The sequence below is a fragment of the Cloeon dipterum genome, chromosome X (assembly GCF_949628265.1).
Source record: "Cloeon dipterum chromosome X, ieCloDipt1.1, whole genome shotgun sequence".
Lineage (NCBI taxonomy): Eukaryota > Metazoa > Arthropoda > Insecta > Ephemeroptera > Baetidae > Cloeon > Cloeon dipterum.
In genome coordinates, this window is record NC_088790.1 from 24,116,115 (window position 1) to 24,137,709 (window position 21,595).

The 21,595-nt window shown below is 37.8% G+C and overlaps 4 protein-coding genes across 7 annotated transcripts; 3 read left to right on the top strand and 1 right to left on the bottom strand.

Annotated features, from left to right (window-relative positions):
• Nucleotides 1–267: 267 nt before the first annotated feature.
• On the top strand, nucleotides 268–6,375 carry Csp (Cysteine string protein). 4 transcript variants are annotated; one of them, XM_065495216.1, is made up of 7 exons: nucleotides 268–473; nucleotides 947–1,085; nucleotides 1,140–1,292; nucleotides 1,628–1,762; nucleotides 4,153–4,212; nucleotides 4,341–4,586; nucleotides 5,263–6,375. In XM_065495216.1, exons 1-6 carry the CDS (start codon nucleotides 454–456, stop codon nucleotides 4,557–4,559), a joined length of 726 nt encoding a protein of 241 aa, XP_065351288.1. In that variant the 5' UTR covers nucleotides 268–453; the 3' UTR covers nucleotides 4,560–4,586; nucleotides 5,263–6,375. The 4 variants fall into 4 exon arrangements, with proteins under 4 accessions (XP_065351288.1, XP_065351286.1, XP_065351287.1 ...); XM_065495214.1 differs by having other exon boundaries at nucleotides 269–473; nucleotides 4,341–4,542; XM_065495215.1 differs by having other exon boundaries at nucleotides 269–473; nucleotides 4,156–4,212; nucleotides 4,341–4,542.
• A 288-nt stretch (nucleotides 6,376–6,663) lies between these two features.
• Nucleotides 6,664–9,150, top strand: LOC135946811 (ankyrin repeat, PH and SEC7 domain containing protein secG-like). The gene is made up of 6 exons (XM_065495213.1): nucleotides 6,664–6,752; nucleotides 6,892–7,079; nucleotides 7,719–7,954; nucleotides 8,225–8,448; nucleotides 8,614–8,792; nucleotides 8,854–9,150. Exons 2-6 carry the CDS (start codon nucleotides 6,893–6,895, stop codon nucleotides 8,988–8,990), a joined length of 963 nt encoding a protein of 320 aa, XP_065351285.1. The 5' UTR covers nucleotides 6,664–6,752; nucleotide 6,892; the 3' UTR covers nucleotides 8,991–9,150.
• Nucleotides 9,151–9,472: 322 nt separating this feature from the next.
• On the top strand, nucleotides 9,473–12,816 carry LOC135946809 (TGF-beta-activated kinase 1 and MAP3K7-binding protein 1-like). The gene is made up of 8 exons (XM_065495210.1): nucleotides 9,473–9,939; nucleotides 10,004–10,146; nucleotides 10,275–10,566; nucleotides 10,777–10,953; nucleotides 11,011–11,167; nucleotides 11,305–11,404; nucleotides 11,789–12,074; nucleotides 12,543–12,816. The coding sequence occupies exons 1-8, from the start codon at nucleotides 9,843–9,845 to the stop codon at nucleotides 12,692–12,694; spliced, it is 1,404 nt and encodes a 467-aa protein (XP_065351282.1). The 5' UTR covers nucleotides 9,473–9,842; the 3' UTR covers nucleotides 12,695–12,816.
• A 35-nt stretch (nucleotides 12,817–12,851) lies between these two features.
• Nucleotides 12,852–20,814, bottom strand: LOC135946810 (opsin, ultraviolet-sensitive-like). Its single transcript, XM_065495212.1, has 8 exons — nucleotides 20,688–20,814; nucleotides 15,246–15,425; nucleotides 14,805–15,020; nucleotides 14,621–14,751; nucleotides 14,392–14,564; nucleotides 13,609–13,766; nucleotides 13,455–13,556; nucleotides 12,852–13,138 (listed from the first exon to the last, which is right to left on the bottom strand). Exons 1-8 carry the CDS (start codon nucleotides 20,759–20,761, stop codon nucleotides 13,027–13,029), a joined length of 1,146 nt encoding a protein of 381 aa, XP_065351284.1. The 5' UTR covers nucleotides 20,762–20,814; the 3' UTR covers nucleotides 12,852–13,026.
• Nucleotides 20,815–21,595: the final 781 nt, after the last annotated feature.

The following is a 21,595-nucleotide window of genomic DNA, read 5'->3' on the forward strand; positions in this document are numbered from 1 at the left end:
TTTTATCCGCCATTATTTTTATCAAAATACCGCTAAATTCAAAATTCACCTATAATCTTTACACAACCTCATTCGATTCGCGGGTTTACTGAAACAAACATGGCCTCAACTTAAGCCCAGCATCGAGTGCTGCCACCAGGTTCCGCGGGCATAACGAAATTATCGACTTGACGCAACTGCGCTCGAAAAGTCCGCAAGAGACCGCCAGGAGTGGTGCGCGGCGACGCGGGAATACCCCTACTGCGCACGGCGCAGCTGTCAGCCGGGTCGCAGTGAGTGCACGGACACGCCCTCCTCAACTGCTTCGACGGTAGACACTTTGCTGAGTGTTGACCAGCAGAAGAAGTGTTCTTCCACTTCTCCTGTCAATATAATCCAGCAATATTCGCTAATTATGCGGTGCTGATAGATCGACCTACCGCACGTGACTGAAATCAAAACTGCTGGGCAAAGATGGACCGCAGAAAATTATCGTAAGTTTAGCGGATTCGCACCTCCTGCAGCGCGAGATTAGTCGTGTTGGGTTCGTACGTATGTGTGTATGTAAACGTCTAGTAATCCGCTGGCACTCGCGTGATTATTAAAAATTAAGTGTTTGCATCGACCATTCACGCGACTCGGCCTTTAAAAGGAGCCGAGAAACGTTTACATAAGCGCAAGGTTGTATTGTTCTTTTCTCAAGAGGGAAAGCGAATTTTCTTATTGGTCGAGAACAGTTTCGGCTCCATTCGTAGTATAATATTTTTCTGCTTCACTCATAACATCATTATTTGTGGTTAATAATATAATTTCAATAATTTTTAAACCAATAATAAGTGCGTCAGCAACAGTTTGCATGAAATTTCGGCCCTTATGTAATCAATCCATCTTAGCTAATAAGATAAAAATTATTATTACTATCTGATTGGAAAGATAATAGACTGGCAAATTAATGTGAATTGCACAGGACGTCAGGAGACTCGCTGTACCAGGTATTGGAGCTGCCTAAGACAGCCACTGCCGATGACATCAAGAAGACGTACCGGAAGCTGGCTCTCAAGTTTCACCCGGACAAGAACCCTAACAACCCCGAGGCAGCTGATAAGGTGCAATTTAACCCGGCTGCTGAGTAGCTTGATTGACGAATTTTTGTGTGGCAGTTTAAGGAAGTCAATCGGGCACACAGCATCCTCAGCGACCTCACCAAGAGGAACATTTACGACAATTACGGCTCTCTCGGCCTCTACATTGCCGAGCAGTTTGGAGAGGAAAATGTCAATGCATACTTCTTGGTTACATCACCTTGGTGCAAGGTATGGTTTATTTTGAAATTCAAAATTGATTTTTATAAATTAAATTAAATCTTAATTTCGTATTTTTAATAAACAAATTAGCTTTACTCAAAGGACTGATCCTACAAAATTGTAGTTGTTTCGTAAATATTGTCAGATTCAGTTTTGAAAGCATTTTAAAGAAAAGTGTTGCAATAAGTCCCATCATAAATCCGAGGATTATTTTTAAATCTTTTTGTCATCAGTTTTCAATTTAATCTTATTTTTACGTGAGTAAAACGCAAACTATTTACAATCTATCGGAATTCATATTATTAATTGAAACTGATAAGAGCCTACGTTCGGATTGTTTACAGGCGCTTATCACCTTTTGCGGCGTCGTCACGGGTTGTTACTTTTGCTGTTGCTGTTTCTGTTGTTTCTGCAACTTCTGCTGCGGAAAGTGCAAGCCGCGACCTCCCGAGGACTCTGGTGACTACCACACCTTGAACGTGAGTATTATTTTCCTCGCTGGAACACGGTGGCGGCCTCTCGTTTTTTTTTTCATCTTCTGCCTCGCTCGCTTTAACCACCACTCTTCGCTGGCAGTAAATAATACAAGCGGTACTGGAGTCTGTGTTTGTTATGCGTTTTTTGGGGGATTTTTAGAGATAGGTAGAAGTGTTGCAAATGGCTGAATGAAAGGTAAGTGCAACATCCGGCTCTTGCTTTTCATGTGGTGTCTAGTTAGAGCTGATTTTACCCCTATCTCACGAATTAGTGTAGCTGACAAGGAGATTCATTAGTGGATATTTTATTGGATTAGAAAAGTAGCAATCAAAATGAGTGTTAGGAAAATTGTTGATTCAACGTCTTTTTGCGTTTTACGTGGGTTTGAAAAATTCAATTAAAAAAGTTTTTTGTTAATTCTTACGGCTTGATTGGCCAGTTTCTTATATTTTGAATATAAATAATATTATTCCATAAAATTTAATTTTGCAAAAAAAACTTAAATCTGTTATTTTGAAACAACAAGTTTTTAAAATATTTTTCCATTTTAATTATGAAAATATTTTCTGCTTCAGAGCTTCAAAACTCGTTTACGTCACCGAATTAAATTTTCACCTGGTCTACGTAGTTACGTCATAAATAGTTCCAATTAAAAAAGCCACAACAAACTAAAATCAGACATCTTCTGAGTTTCCTTGTGACGTTTTTGTATGTCGACATCACTTTAGGAAAAAAGGAAGAATCGTCTTCCTTAGTGTTGAATTTATTTATTTTTATCACAATCATTCACTGCTGCCACGGCCAACGGCCAGGGTTGCCAAAAACTCACAAGGAAAGCGAAACATTTAACTACAAAATTGTAATGTTTTCTTTCAACTAGGTGCTAATTATAAAAACAAATTTCCATCCCTCGAAAGCGATGAGTGGTCAACGAGTTATGTGATGTCGAAAAGCGATATATTTTCGTTCAGTGGAGGACTGGATGTTCTGATTGGTCAACAATAACGTACATCGCCGCCGGCTAATCAGGACGACCGTGGTTCTCAGTGCGCCAAAATAAATCGCTTTTCAACATCGCACCACTCACAACGGGAAATTTGCATTGGATGGAAGGAAACCTTTGTCTGTAAACCATCAGAGTATTCCGTAAAGGTTTTTACGTTCCTGTGCTGTCTTGTTCCGGTAAAATTTTTCTTGTCCTACTGGATTTTCAAGAACGATCTGGAACTCTGGTTCCCGGCAGTTTCTTGGCCAGGAATACTCTATTGTAACCAGGGCTGGGTATCTCCCGGGGAGTTTCCCTAGCTTGCAATGCAGTGTTTTTTTGCGGTATTTATTTACCAGTTTAGTGCGGCTTTTTGCACCTCATGGTTATAATCTTGAATAAATGCCCCATGTGGAGAGGGATGGGTTTTTGGTTTTTGTTGACTCGTGGACTTTTTGAGTTTTTAAAACATTTTAAAACGTAATTTTTCATGAGCACCATAAATTCGGGTGAAACTAGCTGCAAAAAACCGCCCAGCCCTGATTGTAACAGATTTAATTTTGTGGATCAAATGCTGATCTCTCCTAGTGAGTTAATTAACGTCATTTGCCAAGTGTTGATGAAGTCTGAATGGATAGAAAATGCAACCCTAGCCTTTGGCTGCGAATTTTAAATCAGAAAGTTGTCGGTTTCAGACAAAACACATCAGTTGTATAAACAATTTTAATTATTATGATTGTTATTTATCAATTGCAATTATAAAGATTTATTTTGATAAACTCATTATTTATTTACCAGTCTTTCATATGCTGTGTGGATAATTGAAAATTTCAAACCTCACATTATATGAAAATAAGGATATTGTTGTATTCTGGAAGACTAAATTCGAAACATGTAGCTTCAAGCCACTAACAATAATTGAATTTATTGTGATATTTTATTTCAAACACTCATTACAAATTCACCAAGAGCCTGCTAAATTGTTTATTAGGTCGTGAAGTGATAATAAAATAAAAAAATAATTAAAAGTGTGTGTCCAGCTGCATATCTCAACTGATCGATCTAAATCAGCCATGTGCGTGCATGTGTAAGTGTTCTTTTCGTGCATGTTCCAGAAGCCTCTGCTAAATTCATTTCTAATAATGCACTGTAGATCCTATATCTTTCTACTCTTGATTTCACACAGTTTGTTTGCAATTTTAAGTTCCCCTGCCCCGCATTCTGCTTGCAAAATTTTCATTTTGAAAAGAGCCTGGTGTTCAGTTAAAAAATGAAACGGCCAGGTATTGGATTTTTTAAAATTGCAAACAATCTGGGATTTGGTTTAATTCCGTCTTTTTTATTTTTTAAGGACATTTTGCTAGCATTCACACATTAGTAGAGGCTGTCATAATTTTATTGTTATAGCAGAGGGCGCCGACGTCAGGCCCAGAAACTGTTGTGTCTGAGCAACCCAAGTCGAAACAGGTATTCTCTCATACATTTCGAGCAGTCGCTGTACATAATTATACACCGGGATTCACTCTGCTTTGAAAATATTAAAATCAAAATCGAACTTTTGTCCGGTTCTAACGGGAGGGTTGATGTCTCCTTAGGAGGACTACAGCGACGTGGAAGAGAAGCAGCAGGCCAATGCCACCGACGACCCCACCGTCACCTCGCAGCCGATGGGCGGCGTCGGCGGCGGCATGCCCCACATGAACGCCGGCCCCACCGTCTACGCCATGCCCCCGCCGCCGAGTGCCCCTTCCGAAGCAACTTCCCTCAACCCTGGAGATAAGGTCACTTACACCCCAGGTACTTATCCTCAGTGAAGACGCGTGTAGCCCTTGGAGTAGAAGGTTATTAACTCGTCTTTTTCTGAATCTGACCAAAATATTCCTTAAAATATATATTTATTGTCATCGGAATTCGAATATTGAGCTTGGTTCTCTTCCTAATGCACGTTTTATTTTTATTAAAACCAAAATTTAGATAATAATAAATCATGCTTTAAAGGGAATTTAGGGTTCGTTCTGGTCTAATATACATTTTTTCTTGTTGAAAACGTGTTTTTTTTTGTGATGTTGAAATCATGAACCACCAGTTGAAGTTTTTGTTACTGTAATTTTTTTCTGAGTTGATTAAATTTTGAAAATCTTCGAAGAATTTTTTTTTCTATCCAAAATTCCAACATTTTTTTAGGATTGTTTAATGTTAAAAATTCGGCGTAAATGTAAATCCGTTTCCCAATTTTAAACATTTCAAGAAAATCAATCGCTTTGTCTCGTCATTTATTTCTGACTGGATAAAATTTGCCCCTTTCAATATCGAACAGTCGTAAGATTCTGTAGAAAGCAATTTTTATTTATCAATTCCACACGTCGGACGTAAAAAAATACATTTTAAATCGGAACAAACCACGATTTCCCTTGCCAGTGTGATGATAATTTTCCCTGTTTTTTTATTTGGTAAACTATTTGATTTCAACAGAAGTTTGATTCTATTTGTCCCCCTTATTTTGTTTTCTCTTCGTAGGCATGTCCGAAAGGGGATCTCCGGCACACCAGGCTCAGCAGTGGTAAATTCCGAAACCAATGCTAGTATAGAGGCATCCAAACAAATTTTACTATTCGCTTGTTTCCCAGTCTCTAATTATTATTTATTGTGATCGTAAAGTTGCATTTTTTGCAAGATGCGACCTTGAGTTGTCGGGTGTTTAAAGACCAGGCCATTTAATTTAACGACGTTAGTTTTTACTTAGCTGACTCAATTTTTGATTGAATTTTCGCGGCGGACACCTTATATCCATTCCCGTTTGTGAGATGTCTAACGAGACATTGCTACTTTGAAATGTCAATAGTTATATATATTTTGGTTTGAATTAAACTCGTGGTTTTATTACGGTCGTGTTAAGCACAGACAAATTTATGAAAATAATCAAGCGAGGCGCTTCCTTGTCCTTGCAAGTTACTGTTGCTACGATATCAAAGTATTACGAAAATGGTCCGAGTGTTGGTCAAGAGATGAGGTTTGTTGTTTTTCCTTCCGCGGTCGCCACAGCTGGCGCTGAGGGAATCGTCCGGTCGCGGTCGGAAGGACAAAGAAAGCGACGCGATTTCGGTCCACTCTGGTGTGTTTACTGCGGGCGGAGTATTTTCAAACGAGTTTCATCGACAGACATGCATAAAATATAGAATAATAAATATCATACTACGGCTAGTTGAATTAATATATATAATTGTTCTCGTGTTTGCACTTACGAACGAAACACCACTCATCAGTTTGCAGAAGCCTAGCCATTTTTATTCTGCCTCGAGAATGAACAAAATGTGATGGTGCTGATTCGAATCATTCATTGCTCTAGCAGAATTTAAGTCGTTGATGTTTTGTTTCTCTTTGGCGAATGAAACCCCACTTGAAAATGCCCCGCACTCTCTTTTCTCTATAAGTCGCTGTAGGTTTCGATTATAAATACTGTGTAATATATCCGATATATATATCACGTCTCACAGGTTCAAATCATTCATGAAATTTCAATATAAACCTAATTATTGTTGACAAAGCTGAGATATTACCTACAAATATTTAAAGCTGATGTGTAAAATGCACTCTACTGTAACTACGAATAAAATTGAGAAATTCAATTAATACCACTGTTTCCTTTACTCCGTTTAAAACCTTTCTCTAACTGTGTCTACAGATGATGGCGCCACGGCAAATTTAAATTGAAGTGACTTCCTATTTATTTTGCATTTATCTCAATAACAAAATATAAATTTTAAATGAGCGGTGACAGGTGAAAAATAATAGGCATTCAATTATGTAACTGGTTATTGTAGTGAATTTATTACAATTTATTTCAACTGTAGTCCTTTATCACTTCCAAAAACAATTTTAAAAAATTGAGGAAAAGGAAACCTTGCACCCAAACCAAGGGATCAATACAAAACAAGGAAATGCGTGAGCCTTCATGAACGATGTTTTTATCATTCCCGTTCGTTAATCTGCTAAGTGCAGTCAAGAAAGTAGGTCAAACACTTGTCGACGATTTTTGGCTTGAGTGTGCGCAGAACGAACAGCCAGAGAGCTCTAGTCCTGCGCCAGCTTTGCTAAGAACAAGAATTTTATTCCCAAACAACAGTTTTAAATCTCTCGACTCTGCAGGATGCTGCTGGCGATCCAGGTGAACTCCGAGGCCATGCAGGACAACTACGTGTCGCTGCACACCATCAGATGTCAGGGCAGCGTCGATGATGTGCAGACCATGGAAGAGAAGCTGCGACAGGACCCGGAGGCGCTGCACAGGATCTGTATGCCGATGCTCACTACGCCGCTCCACCACGCGGCCTCAGGTATATACGCAACAACTAATTATTCTCGAAATTTCTTCCGCTGCCAATCGGTGTGGGCGTTTTGAATTCGCATTACTTAAACAGCTGGGCACAGCTGACAAGGAGGTTGACCAAATGATTTTGTTATTTATGGAATAAATTTCTATTGGTTTATTTAAGTTGGAATGTTTACATCCATTTAAGACGCTAAAATCACTTCAAATCGTCGATTTAGAGAACTTATTCGAGAGGTCAAATTAAAAACCTACTGTTATTCTCTCCCACTTTGCAACAGAAAAAAATATAATATCTATTTATAGTGTGATGTTAATTTATAAATAATATTTTAGAGGTCTCAGCCGCGAGATTTAAGGCGGCGGCTGGCGGGACCGGCTTAGCCGAATTTTTTGCTTGGTGGCGGCTGGCCATTTTAACCGGCTGAAAATATTTTAAACGTGAATTGTTTTCTCCTACACAATTTAATTTTTCACCGGTGTTTGGTGTTGGTGGCTGCCCACGTGACCCAAAATTTTGCCGGCTAGCTGGCGCAGCGGAGCGCGGTCGGCTGAGGCCTCTACATAGCTTTCGAGTGCACTTAATTTGTGATTAGGAGAACACCTATCGCTGCGATGTTTATTTGTTATTTTTGTCTATTTTTAGCGGGTCACGATTTGTGTGTCAGGTTTATGTTGAGGCAGGGGGCCAGCACCAACATCGAAGACCGCACCGGCTGCACACCCTTGGAGGCGGCCGTCAGCCGTACCCGCGTGGACTGCGTCGGGGAGTTGTTGGCCCACGGCGCCGACCCAAACTTCAAGTCGCCAATTAACTTCAACCAAAGTCGCTCGAGGTGCCTCGCTAGAGCGTGTCTTGAGGGAAATTCCAGTATCGTCTCGGTAATTTTCTTTTTAATTTGATACAGTAAAAAACGGAGAGAAAATAAAAATGAATCAAATACTAAACCCATTTTTTATAAATTTGATTCAATATATAGAAATATAAACAAAATGAAAACAGACTTGGTGTGAAAAACAAAATATTATTTTTAAATTAAATGAAATAATAATTCCTTACATATATTTTATCGCTCTTAAACCACTTCCTTTTCTCCGCATTTATGACTATCGTGACCGGATCTAAGTACGGAATTATAATAATTGTATTAGATGCTTTTGGAAGCTGGTGCTTTGGTAGACGACATACCATTTGGCGTGCCAGACTACTTGCTGATCAGCCCCTGCAGCTTCGCCGTCGCTTACGGTCACCCGGAAATCCTCCGGCTGCTCCTGCTGCACGGCGCCGTCACAGATTTGAGTCATTTGCCCAACTGCCAGAATAATGACCAGCTGGTCAAGAAACACCTGCTCCCGCACCTCGCAATAACGCACATGTAAGCAAAATTAATAAAAAACATAGTTGTTTCGTGTCATTTGTTTTAAAATTCTTTCAAACAATGTGACGAAGATTTTTTACATTTTTTTCTAGGAAATATTAAATGATATAAAAATTAACGAGCAATTTGTCCATTGATTAAAATTTTAATATCACCACATAGGGGTCGTAATGGTCTTGAAGCTACAAAACGCTGCTTAGAAATTCTCAGGCAATTCGGAGCTGATTTCAGCGCGATAGACCAAAACGGAAAATCACCTCAGGAGTTGGCTCATATTTTAAAAAGTTCAAAGAACGTTGAGGAATATGAGGCACTGATCGAAAACTTTCTCGACAAATGCAGTAAGTCGACAAATTATTGTTTTAATTAAGATATTTTAAATAATTTTATTTCTGCTTTCAGGCTCCCCATTATCTCTACTCGAACTCGCCAGGTTAACATTATTTCGTCACTGCAAAGCTAACTATTTTCATATGATTCCTAAACTGAACATCCCTCGTTGCTTGGTGTCATATTTATATTATAAGAATGAAGTGTGATACCATTTGCTTCTGCTGTATCAAAGAAAATTAAATTAAAAACTGTGTGATATGGATAACCCAATCTAAGTAAGATCAGTCCTATTAGGAAGGCTAAAATTGTCATGTGTTCAATATACACAAATCTGATTAAGTGCCATAAATTCTAAATTTTAAGGATGTTAATTTGATTTTTCTTTAATTGAAACGACCATATTTAAAATGAATCTGTATTGGAAAATTCAGAAATTCTGGGAAGATAGGCTTCAAAGTTTACATGCTTATTAGGCGGTGAACACTGTCTCATAGTCTCATTACTTGAAAATCAGCATTTTTTCACCTAATAATACGAATCGTAACGAGAGGAATCAAAATCAATCAAATAATAATTGACAATAAACTATACAGTTAATTTGTCAAGGTATCTTGGAAAATTCTCAATTTTAAATTCTTTCACGTAGTTAAGATCCACTATTAAATTCTTCAAACTACTCCAAATCAAATGTTTTCCGAAATTTAACTAAATAACGGCAGAAAAACCCCTTGAATGTGCATTTTACCCCCGAAATTCATTGAATTCCGTGATTCGCGGCTTTTAGTTTTTCCCGCCGCGCCAAAACGTTCAAAAAGAGCTACGCCCCCCACCCCTGACCTTCCCACTAGTACCACCTCCACTGCAAAAACGAAAGTTTAGTGTTAGTGCCGTCCGACCGTCGATCATCTGTGAAGTGTACACAAAAAACACTTACATAAGAAACGCTCGTTTTCCTGTCCTCGGACGCTATACACCTTCGGACAGGTCTGATGTCCGGCTCCTTTTCGGGCATTGCGAGGTGGAGGAAGAAAATGAGCGAGTGATTCGGAGGGAAAATAATGCCGATTCGCTCCGATGGGCCGACTCGGCCGAGCACCCTCGGCTTCGAGGTGCTGCACTGCTGGACGGACGACCTGCCCGTCTGCAGATACTCAGGTTAATACGGCATTTTGTAGATTTTATGAGTAATAATGTTTATATTTGTACTTGTTCTTTCCAGGAGTTGGCTTCAACACGAACCAAATCTATCGCGAAGATGGAAACAGACAGGAGGATCATGAGTTCGAGGACAGAAGCTTCCACTTCCAGCTGGACGACCAAACCTTCCTCTATGGTGTTTTCGATGGACACGATGGAGTCCAGGTATTAAAGTTCATGTACTAAAAAATTGAATTTGCAAATAACAATCTGGCTTCTTTTGAGAGAATTTGGAGAAATTGTTTGAAAATGTTCAGTATTTTCTTAAGACTAATTTTTGGGACGATTTACAGGCGGCAACCTTCGCCCTTCAGAGGACGGCCGCGGAAATCCTTCTAGGTCAGCTGAGCGGCAAGACGTCCGACGAGGAAATCAAAGAGGTGCTGCGGCATGCGTTTTTCGCCGTCGAACGGGGTTACTTTGACTCGATCGACGATAAACTGGCCGAACGGACCAACCTGCAGTGCGAGATTCCGCAGGGACTCAGTTCCTACGAGGCGTACCAAAAGTACCCTGAATTAGTCAATAAACTTCAACAGCTCAACAACGAAATCGCTTCCGGCACAACCGCTGTCGTCGCTTTAAGTAAGGTTTTTTTTTAATAAATTCTCTTTATTTTGTTGGTCTTCAGAGAAGGAGGAATTGTGTTCGAGATAGAAAAACTACTGTTAATTACTAAAAATATTTTTTTGGTAAATTAATATTTTAGAAATTAAATTACCGTCAATATTATTTCAAATAATAGTAAAGTAACTCCTGTGATTAAATTGTTTAATTAATATATTCCTCTTTCAGTTTATAGAGGAAAACTGTATGTGGCCAATGTAGGTGACAGTCGGGCCCTGCTGTGCAAAACCGACGAAAAAGGCGTGCTCAGGGTGACTCAGCTGACTGTAGACCACGGACTGGACAATGAGGATGAGCTTCTCAGACTGACCCAAATTGGTTTGGACAGCAGCAAAATATGCCAAGGTTTTATTATTAATTATTGCTCTTTAAGGAAAAGAGATTTGATTCATTTTCTTCTAGGATCTCGTCTTGGCAACCAGGAAAACACAAGGTGCCTGGGCAATTATCTGGTCAAAGGCGGCTACAAGGAGTTCGACGAGCTGGCTTGTGCCATTTCGGAGCCGGTGATCGCGGATCCGGAAATAAATGGCGGAATTCCGCTTGACGAAAATAGCCGGTAGGTGGTGCTAATTTATTTATATACCGAAAATTATAATATTTTCTCCTGCTCAGTTTGTATGAAGGGAAAGAAATTATTTCTAATTCAAGTTTGCCTAAAAAAATGCTTGTCTTACGAGAAACCTAATATTTCAGTTTTTTGCTTCTGATGTCGGATGGACTGTACAAATCTCTCGAAGAGGCGAGCAAAACAGAGCACGTCAACATCGATATCGCCCAGCTGACTGTGGAGCAGGTAATTATTAACAACGCACAAGGGATGCGACCGTTTAGCTCTTGGCGGAATTATTGATTTTATGAGAGTTAAGAAATATCACTGGTGGAATATTATATTTTTATGCAACACCTTGAAGTTCAACGTGAGTTTAAATTAAAAAAAAACGATTTTCGAAACCAGATTTCTTTCTATTACAAATTTTAAGTTCAGATTACTTTTGCCTGTTTTATTTCTAGGAAAATTGCAATTATTAGCTTTTTTATGGTTCAAAATGATTTTTCAAACTTTCTTAGCTGACTTCCAGGTAAGGTAGCTCCATTTTTTCATTAATTTTTTTAATTAATTTTGTTCATCGGCGAGCCAACAGATTGGTTAATTTAACTTTCATTTTTTTTTTGACAGTTTCGGACGCAGGCGACGCTGTCGGGCGTGGCGCAGGCTGTGGTGGACAAAATCGTGCGGCAGCACCACGACATGTTCGTCGGCGGCGGCAACTGCACGCAGCGCGACGACATCACGCTGATGGTGCGCAACTTTAACTTCCCAATGCCGTACGCGCTGCCCAACAGTCCGATGACGGTGCCCACGGTCACGTTCAACCCCAAGGTCGAGATGATCAGCTATGAGCCGACCAACAGCACCTCCACCATGCCTGAGTCCACCATCTCCAGCACCAACTCCATGGACAGTGAGTAAATTTTTTCTGTAATTTAAAATTTGTGCAGTTTCCCATTTTAAGTTTTAAAGAGGATTGATACTGGGTGAAAATGTGTTCTACAATTTGCAATAATCAAAAAAAGGACCTTGATCCAGTAAAATTCAACATTTTTAAATTTTCTCCAAAATTTCTAGCGCTGTTGAACACATTTTCATGGCAGATTTCGATACCTCTCGGCGAGATCTGTCCAGGAGCGTTTGAAACCTTTTAGTGAAACTCTTTGTTGTGGTATAAAATCAGTTTTCAAATGAGGAGACAGTCCTCACCATTTGAAAGCTTTGCAGCCACTTTCCTAAAAATTTACAGTACTTCTTAGGTCAAATTTGGCCTCAACTGAATCCTAAATAATGAGTTCATGCATCTGCAACAAGCATTTTCTAGGATTTTACAGAATAAATCCTATTTGAGTTTTGTGACTTGGGTGAATGGCTGTTGCAGCAACCTCGACAAACAACACGTCGTCAAATGAGAGCAGTTACGGGCCTTACACAAACGCGTCCAATAGTCATGCAAGGATCAAACCCTACGTCGATTTTTCGCCATATTATGCTAGTGTGAACCAAGTGGCGTCTGAGAACGACAGTTCCTAACTAAATGACCTGTTCTCGCCGTCAGTGTTGATAATTTTAAATCTCCTGACCACCTGAATTGTAGTATTTTAATGAGAAAACTGTAACATATATGAAAATAAAATTTTAACATGTGTGTAAAATCTCGAGTATCATTCGAAATAAAAATCAATACGAAGATAGTGAGATTCGCCGGGTTTATTCAAATCTTGAGAGAAATGTAAAGAAAAAATTACAAAAGGTGCTGAAATTTTGATTCAAAGCTGATTAGATTTTTAGTCCAATCCCCAAAGAACAGTCCTGCATTCATTGCGGTCGGTCGTCTATATTGGTTTTTGACAGAAAATAAATGCTCAATGGGCTTGAGCACCGTCCGTGGTGGCACTTGTGCCGGCGGATGAATTTTCGGACGGAGGCAGCGGCTCCCTGATCTTCAGCCACGGCAACCGCTTCTGCAACTCGAGTCTGCACACGAGAAAAAAATCGTTATTTCCATAACTGCAGCTTTTTAGCATATAATTATATTTATTTTTGGCATTAATATAAAATATTTTTAGTAATTTCAATACAGTTAATTTATTCGCAAATTTTTACTCTCGATTTTCAATTTTGGCTTAATAATTTTGTATATTAGAAGTTATTGCGTTTTTATTTAATTTAAGACCCTTCATACCATTTTTAAACGGGTTGAAAACCAATTAAAATTTTGTATCTGCTTGATTTATTATTTAAACAAAAAATTGTTATCAGCGAAAAATTCCGGAAAACTTAATTATCTTACCTGTATCTTGGGTGACTTATCGCGTAGACGTAGGGGTCCACGCAGGCGACCATTTTGCAGAACAAAGCGGGCACCATGGACACTGTTGGGGTGATCATGGACCTGTTCCAATTTTGATTTTAGTGCATGAATTGAAGAAATTAAATTTCCGTACTGGTTCCCGAAGGCCCCGATCAGCGCGAGAACTGCGTACGGAGTCCACGAAAGAACGAACAGAGCGCAAATTCCAATGGCAGCCTTTGCAATTCGGATTTCGGCAGAAGCGTTCGCCTTTTCTCCACTCCGTAGGGACTCCACGTTCATCTTTTTGGCCTGCAGATGAAAATTCAGGATTTTAAGTAATCCCAAAAGGTTCACTTTCAGAGAATGTGGAATTTTCTGTTTTTCCTCCGGTTTTGAAATAGGGGGTTCAAGTTGAAAGCTTGCTTCGAGGCTAAAATTCTTTTTTAAAGGGTTGAAAATTTGTTCAAATTAAACTTTTAGTGATTTTTTATTAAGATATAAATTTATATTTATTGTAATTAAAAAACGTTGAAAAATTATCGGTTGAATTACTTTAGCATAAAATGTGAAATATTTATTTGAATGGCTATAATTTGATTTCATAAAATCAATTTAAACTAAAACGTTATAAACGCAACATCACGCGAATTTATCAAATTTATAAAACGAAGCCAAGAACTAGCGTTTTTTCCGGATTTTACACACACGGATAAATTGAAATCTCTCTGTTTTTATTAATTAAAAAAATTGTTGTGAATACTTCCAGAAAAATCCCTGGAGTTTTATTTGTTTTTAATATCCCACCCATTTTCCTACCCTTTGAATATTTTTTTTTCAATAGAGCATTTTTTAATGAAAAAAAGTCTCATAACAAATTTGTAATTTAACGAAAATATTTTACTAAAGTCTTATCTATTTAATTAGAAAAATGTACCTGAGCTTTGAGTGCTTTCTCATGGTTAACCACGTGTCCGACGATCTGAGAATAGAAGAAGATGATGGAGAACATGGGCACAAAGTAGGAGAAGATGAAAATGAAAAAGACGAACATCTTGGTCTCCATGTTGTTGGTGAGGTAATCAAAAGAACAGCTGGTCAAGAATCCCTCTGCAAAAAATACCTAGTCCAAAAATTCAATTATCAAACAACAAATTCAGGGTTACCAGGGACAAATCGACCCCAGTACTGAGTCATGGGCATCAGGGTCCACGGCAGGGCGTATCCCCAGGTGAGCATGATCATGAATAGCGCCTTTCCTTTGCTCAGTTTTCCGTCCATCGGCCGCGAAATGATTCTAAAAATTCGATTTTGGTTTAAATTTTTTTCCAGAGATTAAACTAAATTAACCTGTATCGATCGTAGGCGATGCAAAGGTTGGTGGTGGCTTGCGTGATGCCGGTCATCGAGCCCATCACTGCGAAAATTTGGCAATATTTAAAGCCGAGAGCGTAGCCCTGGTTGAACGAGTTGTAAATGAAGATTGGTGTCTTCAGCATCATTATGAAGTCGGCGATGGCCAGGTTCACCACAAACATGTTGGACGAGGAGCGAAGGGACTTGGCCCTGAGATTAAATTGGGTTAGTAAAAAATTAAATTTGACAAAAAATGGAAAATGTTTCGCAAAATAAACAAACACTTTCATGTTCAATAAATTTTACAAACTTATTTTTTATGTAAGACACTAAAATAGAATAAAATCAACTTGAATTTAACAAAAATTGAATGATTAAAAAAAATCCAGTGACATTTTTTGGTGCCAGAAATGCTATGATTTGAAAATTTCGTACGTGGAGAAGATCCAGATGACGAGTCCATTTCCAGTGAGGGAGAAGAAGGTGAATCCGATGTAGAGGAGGCCGAGCATGTACTGCAAGGAAGGGTCAGGCTCAGGGAACTGAAACCAATGCTCAGGGATGCTGGCCAATTCGTGTTGCGGCACGTTCCATCCCAGCATGCGAGGTGCAGACCTGAAAAAATACAAATAGCGTGACAGCGCCTTTTTTGAGACGAATAAAATAGAAAAAATATTAAACGGTAAAATTACTAAGAATCTGCTCAAGAATATTTTAAACATTTATGGCGTTTCCAGGTGTAAATTGATTTTTTTCTGGGTTTATCTCAAGACTTGTTAAGGAGATAAATAGGAAATTTTAATTAATTCGAAATATAATGGCCTAAAAATGAATCCAAAAAATTAAAATAAAAAAATATTTATTTATCCCTGAGTTTTTCATCTGTTTTTTTTGTTCAGTATTTTGCCATGGATTGTAGCAAAATTAAACTACATAAAATATTTATCCTCTGGAAAATTGGTGATTTTTACCTTTTTACAAAAAATAAATGCCAGTCGGGAAATAAACAGGATGGATTATTGTGTGAACCCTGTAAAAAGGTTAATGTAATGACTTGTTTAGTGGCGTGCTCAGTCATTTCGTGTTTTATCTTTTTCCGAGCACGAAAGGGGTCAATCGGTGGAGGCGCGAAAAGAATGTCTATATATCGTCAGTTAACATTAAAAAATAAATAACAGTGTCACACGCTTTGGGTGACCTCTGCAAGCGAGTGAGTGCACGCTATCGACGTTTCCTTGCGGTAGAAATAAAAAAATTAATTCTGCTGCACTATTATAGCGATTGTAAATATTCAAAAGGCCCGCGATGAATTAATGCCAGGAACCACTCGAAATTTCTTCTAGGAAAACACTAAAAATCGATATAAAAACGGCATGGGAATTTTAATAAACAGTTGTCATAAAATACTTCTAAAAAGTCACGGACATTAATCTTATCCCAAAGCCATATTTTTCGTTTGTAAGTTTCAGCAAATAAAAATAATAAAAATTGCGTGACCCGTGCTCACGAAATCAATCGTACTTTGAACTGCATAAATATTGAGTTGCCAAAAGCAATCGATATTATGGGAAGAGAAACTGTGCTGTTTGTTGTCCCCAAGCGCCTTGAATGCATTGTAGGTAGGCAATCGTGTGCGCAGCTTTGTCGTGCCGGTTGCAGAACTACTTTTCCGACTTCATCATGCTGCACTCGCTTTTCTTTTGCATCGGCACGTCAGAACTTAACTGACAGTGGGTCATTAAATGAATAATTTAAATTAATGGCCCCATTATACCAATAAAATGAAATAAAAACATTAAATCAGATTCAGAGAAAATATCTTTGGCTACAATTTGATGGACGATGGAATGGGCAATTGTATAATTTATAATTTTTATGTGGGCCATTACAAAAGTCTATCGATTTAAAGATAATAATATATTTCCGGAATAAAAAAGATCACAAAGAAAACAGAACAATTTCGCTCTGACTCAAATTTTGGTTCGTAACTTCTCTATGCTCATTATCTGCATGTAATTTATGTATCTCTGATCTACTTTCAATTTCAAACGTCTCAAAAACTAGTCTAATTGCTCCCCAATCCCACGTGGATATGCTCATAGATTATTTCAGTTTTAGAATTTCACTAACCCCTCAACGCAAACTTAAATTGTCTGTAAAAATCTTACTAGATACAATTTTCAATTTTTTGTATTTGGTAAAACTCATGAAATGCATTCAAAGAGCATTATTTGTTACAATTCACTCACAGGAAATTTAAAAGTTGTAGATAGTTCCTTGAAAAATAAAACAGTTCGTTTTACAAATTTTAGATCTTTCCTATTTTGTTCCCAGTCACCAAAATTAAGATCTAGGGAACCGAAACGATTCCAAAGGTGGCAGAGGACCGGACTGGAACCGAAATATGGGGTTTCCGGAAGCGAACTCGGTCCCCAACTTGGAATTAAAGGCGGGCGACGCGAGGTTTGGGACCGTTTGGTTCCCTTCATGGACCGTTTGCCTCCGTCTGGAACTGTTCTCGGTCCTACACAGAAGCAATTACGGTCCCTCAGAGAGTGATTTTGCTCGCCGTCAACGAACATGCTCAATTTTTCAATTTTAAATTAGATTTCGAAGGGCTAAAGATCAGCAGTTAATTAAAATCAAATCAAAGGACCGAATTTCGGTTCCATTGTGGAACTGTTTGGTCCTAAGTGGGACTATTTGGTTCCACGATGGAATCGGACGGTCCCTTCAATAGGGAGTTTCGCTTCCGATTAAAATCGACTCTAAAATTTTCGGTTCCTTTTTCTGACTGGGATATTTAGTAATTTCGCAGTAAATATCCACTTTGAGGTGCATCAATGCCCTGGAAGCCCAAAACGGCTGAAAATCAATTTAATTTGTGTGCAATTTGGCAGAGAAACACAATAATCATGGTAAATTGCCGTTTAAACCCAGCAGAGAGTCAGAAATTTCGGGGCCAGTGGCGTGCGTGGGTGGCGTTTGCGTGTGCGCCGCTCTGTCTGATTGTTCGCCTCGGCTAATTGGGGCCGTTTGCATTTATTCGCAGTTGCTTCTCGGCGACATACTCCGCATTCCTGGCCGCAAAAACAAAAATAAAAAAGGGCAAATGCAGTGAGCTGTAGTAGGTAATGCGCGCACCCGCCGACACTTGGCATTGAGTCGATAGACCTTACTTTTCTCCTCGTGCATTTACAGGGGCGGAAGTAATTTTAGGTTTTCCACCGACCGCCAGCGTGCGTGTTTCCTCGATATTAAAGCCTTGCTATGCGGCTCACACACAAGAAAAAAGAAAACACACTGCCGCCGTGTAGGTGTTTTCCGTTGCTCGAATAAATTTTGATTTATGAATCCGTTTCCCTCGACCCACATGAACATTCGGTCTCGGGGGCCATGTGATATTCGGGATGCGGAGAATGACATAAATTGCATTGTTGTGACGTGAGTCTGAAGCTAAATTTTATGGGTTTATGAAAATATTTATCAAGCGATATGCACGCCAGGGAATTCGTTAATTTTTATCTTAACCATATTGATAGCAAATTATAGCAATGTGTACTAATAATTTTTATATCAAGGATAATTCATTAATAATGAAAGTATCAACAATTGAACTAAATAAATTGTTGAGCTAGAAGCTAGAAGTCTGTGCAAATCACTATTTTGGAGGAGAAAGTGGAATGATACTGGGCAACAATTGAAAATTATTAAAATTGTTGGATGCCTTAAACAATTGACCGATAAAAAATTTGTTCAACAATTTGCAATAATAAAAAAATGACCTTCCTACAATACAAATTCAAATTTTGCCAATTTTCTCCAAAATTTACAGTGCTTGAATATATTTTCTTGGCATATTCCGATTCCTCTCGTCGAGATCTGTTCAACGGTTCATGCCACACTTATTGGGGAAACTCTTGGTTTTGAAATTAAATCGGATTTCAAGTAAGGAGACAGCCATTGCCATTTGAAAAGCATGGTAACTTTCAAGCCAATTTTCTCAAAAAATTACAGCGCTCCTTAGGTCAATTTAGGCTTTAACTGAATCCTAAGGGATGAGTTTATGCATTGGCAACAAGCATTTTCCAGGCTTTTCCAGTATCATTCCTCTTTATCGATTCAGCACTTTTAATTAGCTTCCCATCGTCACAGGAACATCAAGTTAGCACCAATCTTGCAATTTTATGATTTAGGATCTTTATAATAAAGTACAAATTGTTTACAAATCAATTTAAAAGTGCATGTTCGGCTTCTGAGTGCTATAGTTTTTTCATAATTTTAAAATTTTCACTATAAAATTATTTGTTAATCATTTTACTAGTCTGTAATTATTTGTTTTGCGAAAAGTCCATGTCTTTGCAAATTTTCAGACCCATTTATAAATAACTTTTGTGCAAAATTAATTAGTTTTTTTTAATAATTCTTCACTCGAGGAATGTATTATATTTTTGAAGCAAAACAAAATTTGATCATAAGCTGAAAGAAAAAAAAATCGATCATCTTTGACAGCAAAACAAGGGCAAGTTAAACTTATTTTCTGAAATTTATTTTAATGTTTTATTTTTGGAGAAAAATAAAATTCTGCTCCTCAAAACCTGCCATTTTAAACACAGGTAATTTATGCGCGAAAATAATCTAAATCAACCAAAAAACCAATCATGCTCCAGATCGACTATTTTCCAAGAAAATAATGATATTTTATATTCTCTTTTAGTTTCAATTCATTAAGAAGCAGCGGAATGAATACGACCGTAAAATTTTTATCCTTGCCATAAGGCTCAAAGCCCCCAATAAAAGAGCTTTGACCTCTTACGAAATTAGGCACGTTATCCAAAAATCTAAGATTTGATCTCACGCGAAAAAAGTATAAAAAAAGACGCACGACGAGGGAAACGACCTCAACAATATATAACAATTTTGTAACATTTTTTCCTCTCGCATTTTTAAATATATTAATTTTATTTTTTGCGTTAATGGGCGAAAATAGAGCACCTCTTGGAGCGTGAAATTCAAAAGTATAAATTTCCCGTGACCCCGATACATATCGAAATACCGCGAACGTGCGCTTGTACAAAGCTAGGACAGAATTGATGTGAAAATCAATCGTGCTGAACAAGCGCCCCACTCGGATTCGTATTACTTTCGGCCTTGATTTTTTTCGGAACGCGACCCAAGGACCGGCGAAAATTGCATGCAAATTGCTCACACCCCATATATTTCAACATGCCGCACCAGACTCTCACGAAACAATAAAAATCCCCTTTGAATTGGTGTTAAAATAACTTTGTGTGTAAAATATATAGAGTTTAAATTTATCAATAAATTTAAAAACGAAATTGTAAAATTTAAATAATTTATTTCTAAGACCTGTAGACAGCAAGTAGTGTAAATAATATCTTTCGTTAAGGAATTAAATTTTAATTTGAAACAAAAAATTTAATAAATCAACCAATTTTGAACAGCAAGGAAAAAATTGACGAATTATTATGCTGCAGATTTGTATTGAATTTTTGTCCGGAAAAATTCATCCTAATCAGCGTTTCAAAATCTTGAAAAACTTATAATTTACGATAAAATGCAATGTAGCTATTCTTATCCAGATTTAATGCTGCAAAAAAAATTAATTCCATCCCTTGAATCGGAACTAAAAAAGTAAAGAATTATCCGTGGATGTAACAGACGAAATTCTGAAATGAAAATAGGAGAGTTTGATGATCTAGCGCGAATGTGATGTGATTGATTTGTTTGCCAAAACAATTTGAAAACACACTAGCCTTAAATTAAACAATCCCTCCAGTTATTTAAAAAAACAAAATAGAAAAATTTCCACCACACCTCATAAAATTACAGAGTCTAAAATTTGTATTGAAATACCTGAATGAGGGTTCGAGGACTTGTCTGGAGACATTTTGGAGGACGGCAGAGTACGCGTCGCCCCTGGGCGACATGATGCTGCTCCCGGGACTTGCCTCTGAAGGTTGATCGGCACAAATGCGCCCGATTCCACCTAGCTGGCCCTTTATATATGCAGATTCATTTCTATGATCCAATTAATTGGCAAATAAACAGATCAGAAACATTGTATGGGTTTGCTACCGCGGAAGCCTCCCAACCGTGCGTAAATATTGTTATAAACTTCCATAATTTAAATATGAATGCTTATTTCTTCGAATAATTTCTGAAATGACAAAAATATCAGGTGTTTTTAAACAAGCCAAAGAATTATTTTTGATCGTGTAAGCTCAAGCAATTCAGAATAGATTTTCAGGTGAATCGAAGAAATGCTGCGTAAGTTATTAATAATATTTGTGTGTGTTAATCCTATTTGTAACAGGATTGAATATCACGCGCATATCAACAGAGTAATCCTATAATTTGTGCCTCACTGAGTTTATTTCTGTTTGGTGCCAATGTAATGCAGCAAAAATATCACACACACGTGACCTTATAAGTTTTGGGTTCCATAACAGATGAAGATGATTTTTATTCGTATTTTCAATTAACATTTCTCATCAGATTAACGTGGATTTTAATGGAACAGGTTAAATCATTCTGCGTTTTTACCATTTTTTCTAGCAGCTTAAATGTATTTTAATCCAAAAATTTAATATAAGTTCTCTCAAAAAACTTGGAGCGTGATTTTTTTCAATGCAAAAATTTTTAATTTTGGCAAAATAAATTAGGATTTTTTTAAAGAAATAGTTCTCATCGACTTTCTCTGGGCAAATATTAGCTTATCTTTTTTGTTATTAAAAATATTACATATAATTAAGTCAGATTAA

Excerpts from the sequence above, each read along its gene's own strand:
- Csp (XM_065495214.1), top strand. The coding sequence starts at position 454 with ATGGACCGCAGAAAATTATC. Across the intron at positions 474-946 it reads ATGGACCGCAGAAAATTATC|GACGTCAGGAGACTCGCTGT; the intron begins GTAAGTTTAGCG and ends TGAATTGCACAG. Across the intron at positions 1,086-1,139 it reads ACCCCGAGGCAGCTGATAAG|TTTAAGGAAGTCAATCGGGC; the intron begins GTGCAATTTAAC and ends TTTGTGTGGCAG.
- LOC135946811 (XM_065495213.1), top strand. The coding sequence starts at position 6,893 with ATGCTGCTGGCGATCCAGGTGAACTCCGAGGCCATGCAGGACAACTAC. Across the intron at positions 7,955-8,224 it reads GAAATTCCAGTATCGTCTCG|ATGCTTTTGGAAGCTGGTGC; the intron begins GTAATTTTCTTT and ends TAATTGTATTAG. Across the intron at positions 8,449-8,613 it reads CACCTCGCAATAACGCACAT|GGGTCGTAATGGTCTTGAAG; the intron begins GTAAGCAAAATT and ends ATCACCACATAG.
- LOC135946809 (XM_065495210.1), top strand. The coding sequence starts at position 9,843 with ATGCCGATTCGCTCCGATGGGCCGACTCGGCCGAGCACCCTCGGCTTC. Across the intron at positions 10,147-10,274 it reads ATGGACACGATGGAGTCCAG|GCGGCAACCTTCGCCCTTCA; the intron begins GTATTAAAGTTC and ends GACGATTTACAG. Across the intron at positions 11,405-11,788 it reads CCCAGCTGACTGTGGAGCAG|TTTCGGACGCAGGCGACGCT; the intron begins GTAATTATTAAC and ends TTTTTTTGACAG.
- LOC135946810 (XM_065495212.1), bottom strand. The coding sequence starts at position 20,761 with ATGTCGCCCAGGGGCGACGCGTACTCTGCCGTCCTCCAAAATGTCTCC. Across the intron at positions 15,021-15,245 it reads GTCATCTGGATCTTCTCCAC|GGCCAAGTCCCTTCGCTCCT; the intron begins GTACGAAATTTT and ends ATTTAATCTCAG. Across the intron at positions 14,565-14,620 it reads CTGGGGTCGATTTGTCCCTG|AGGGATTCTTGACCAGCTGT; the intron begins GTAACCCTGAAT and ends TATTTTTTGCAG.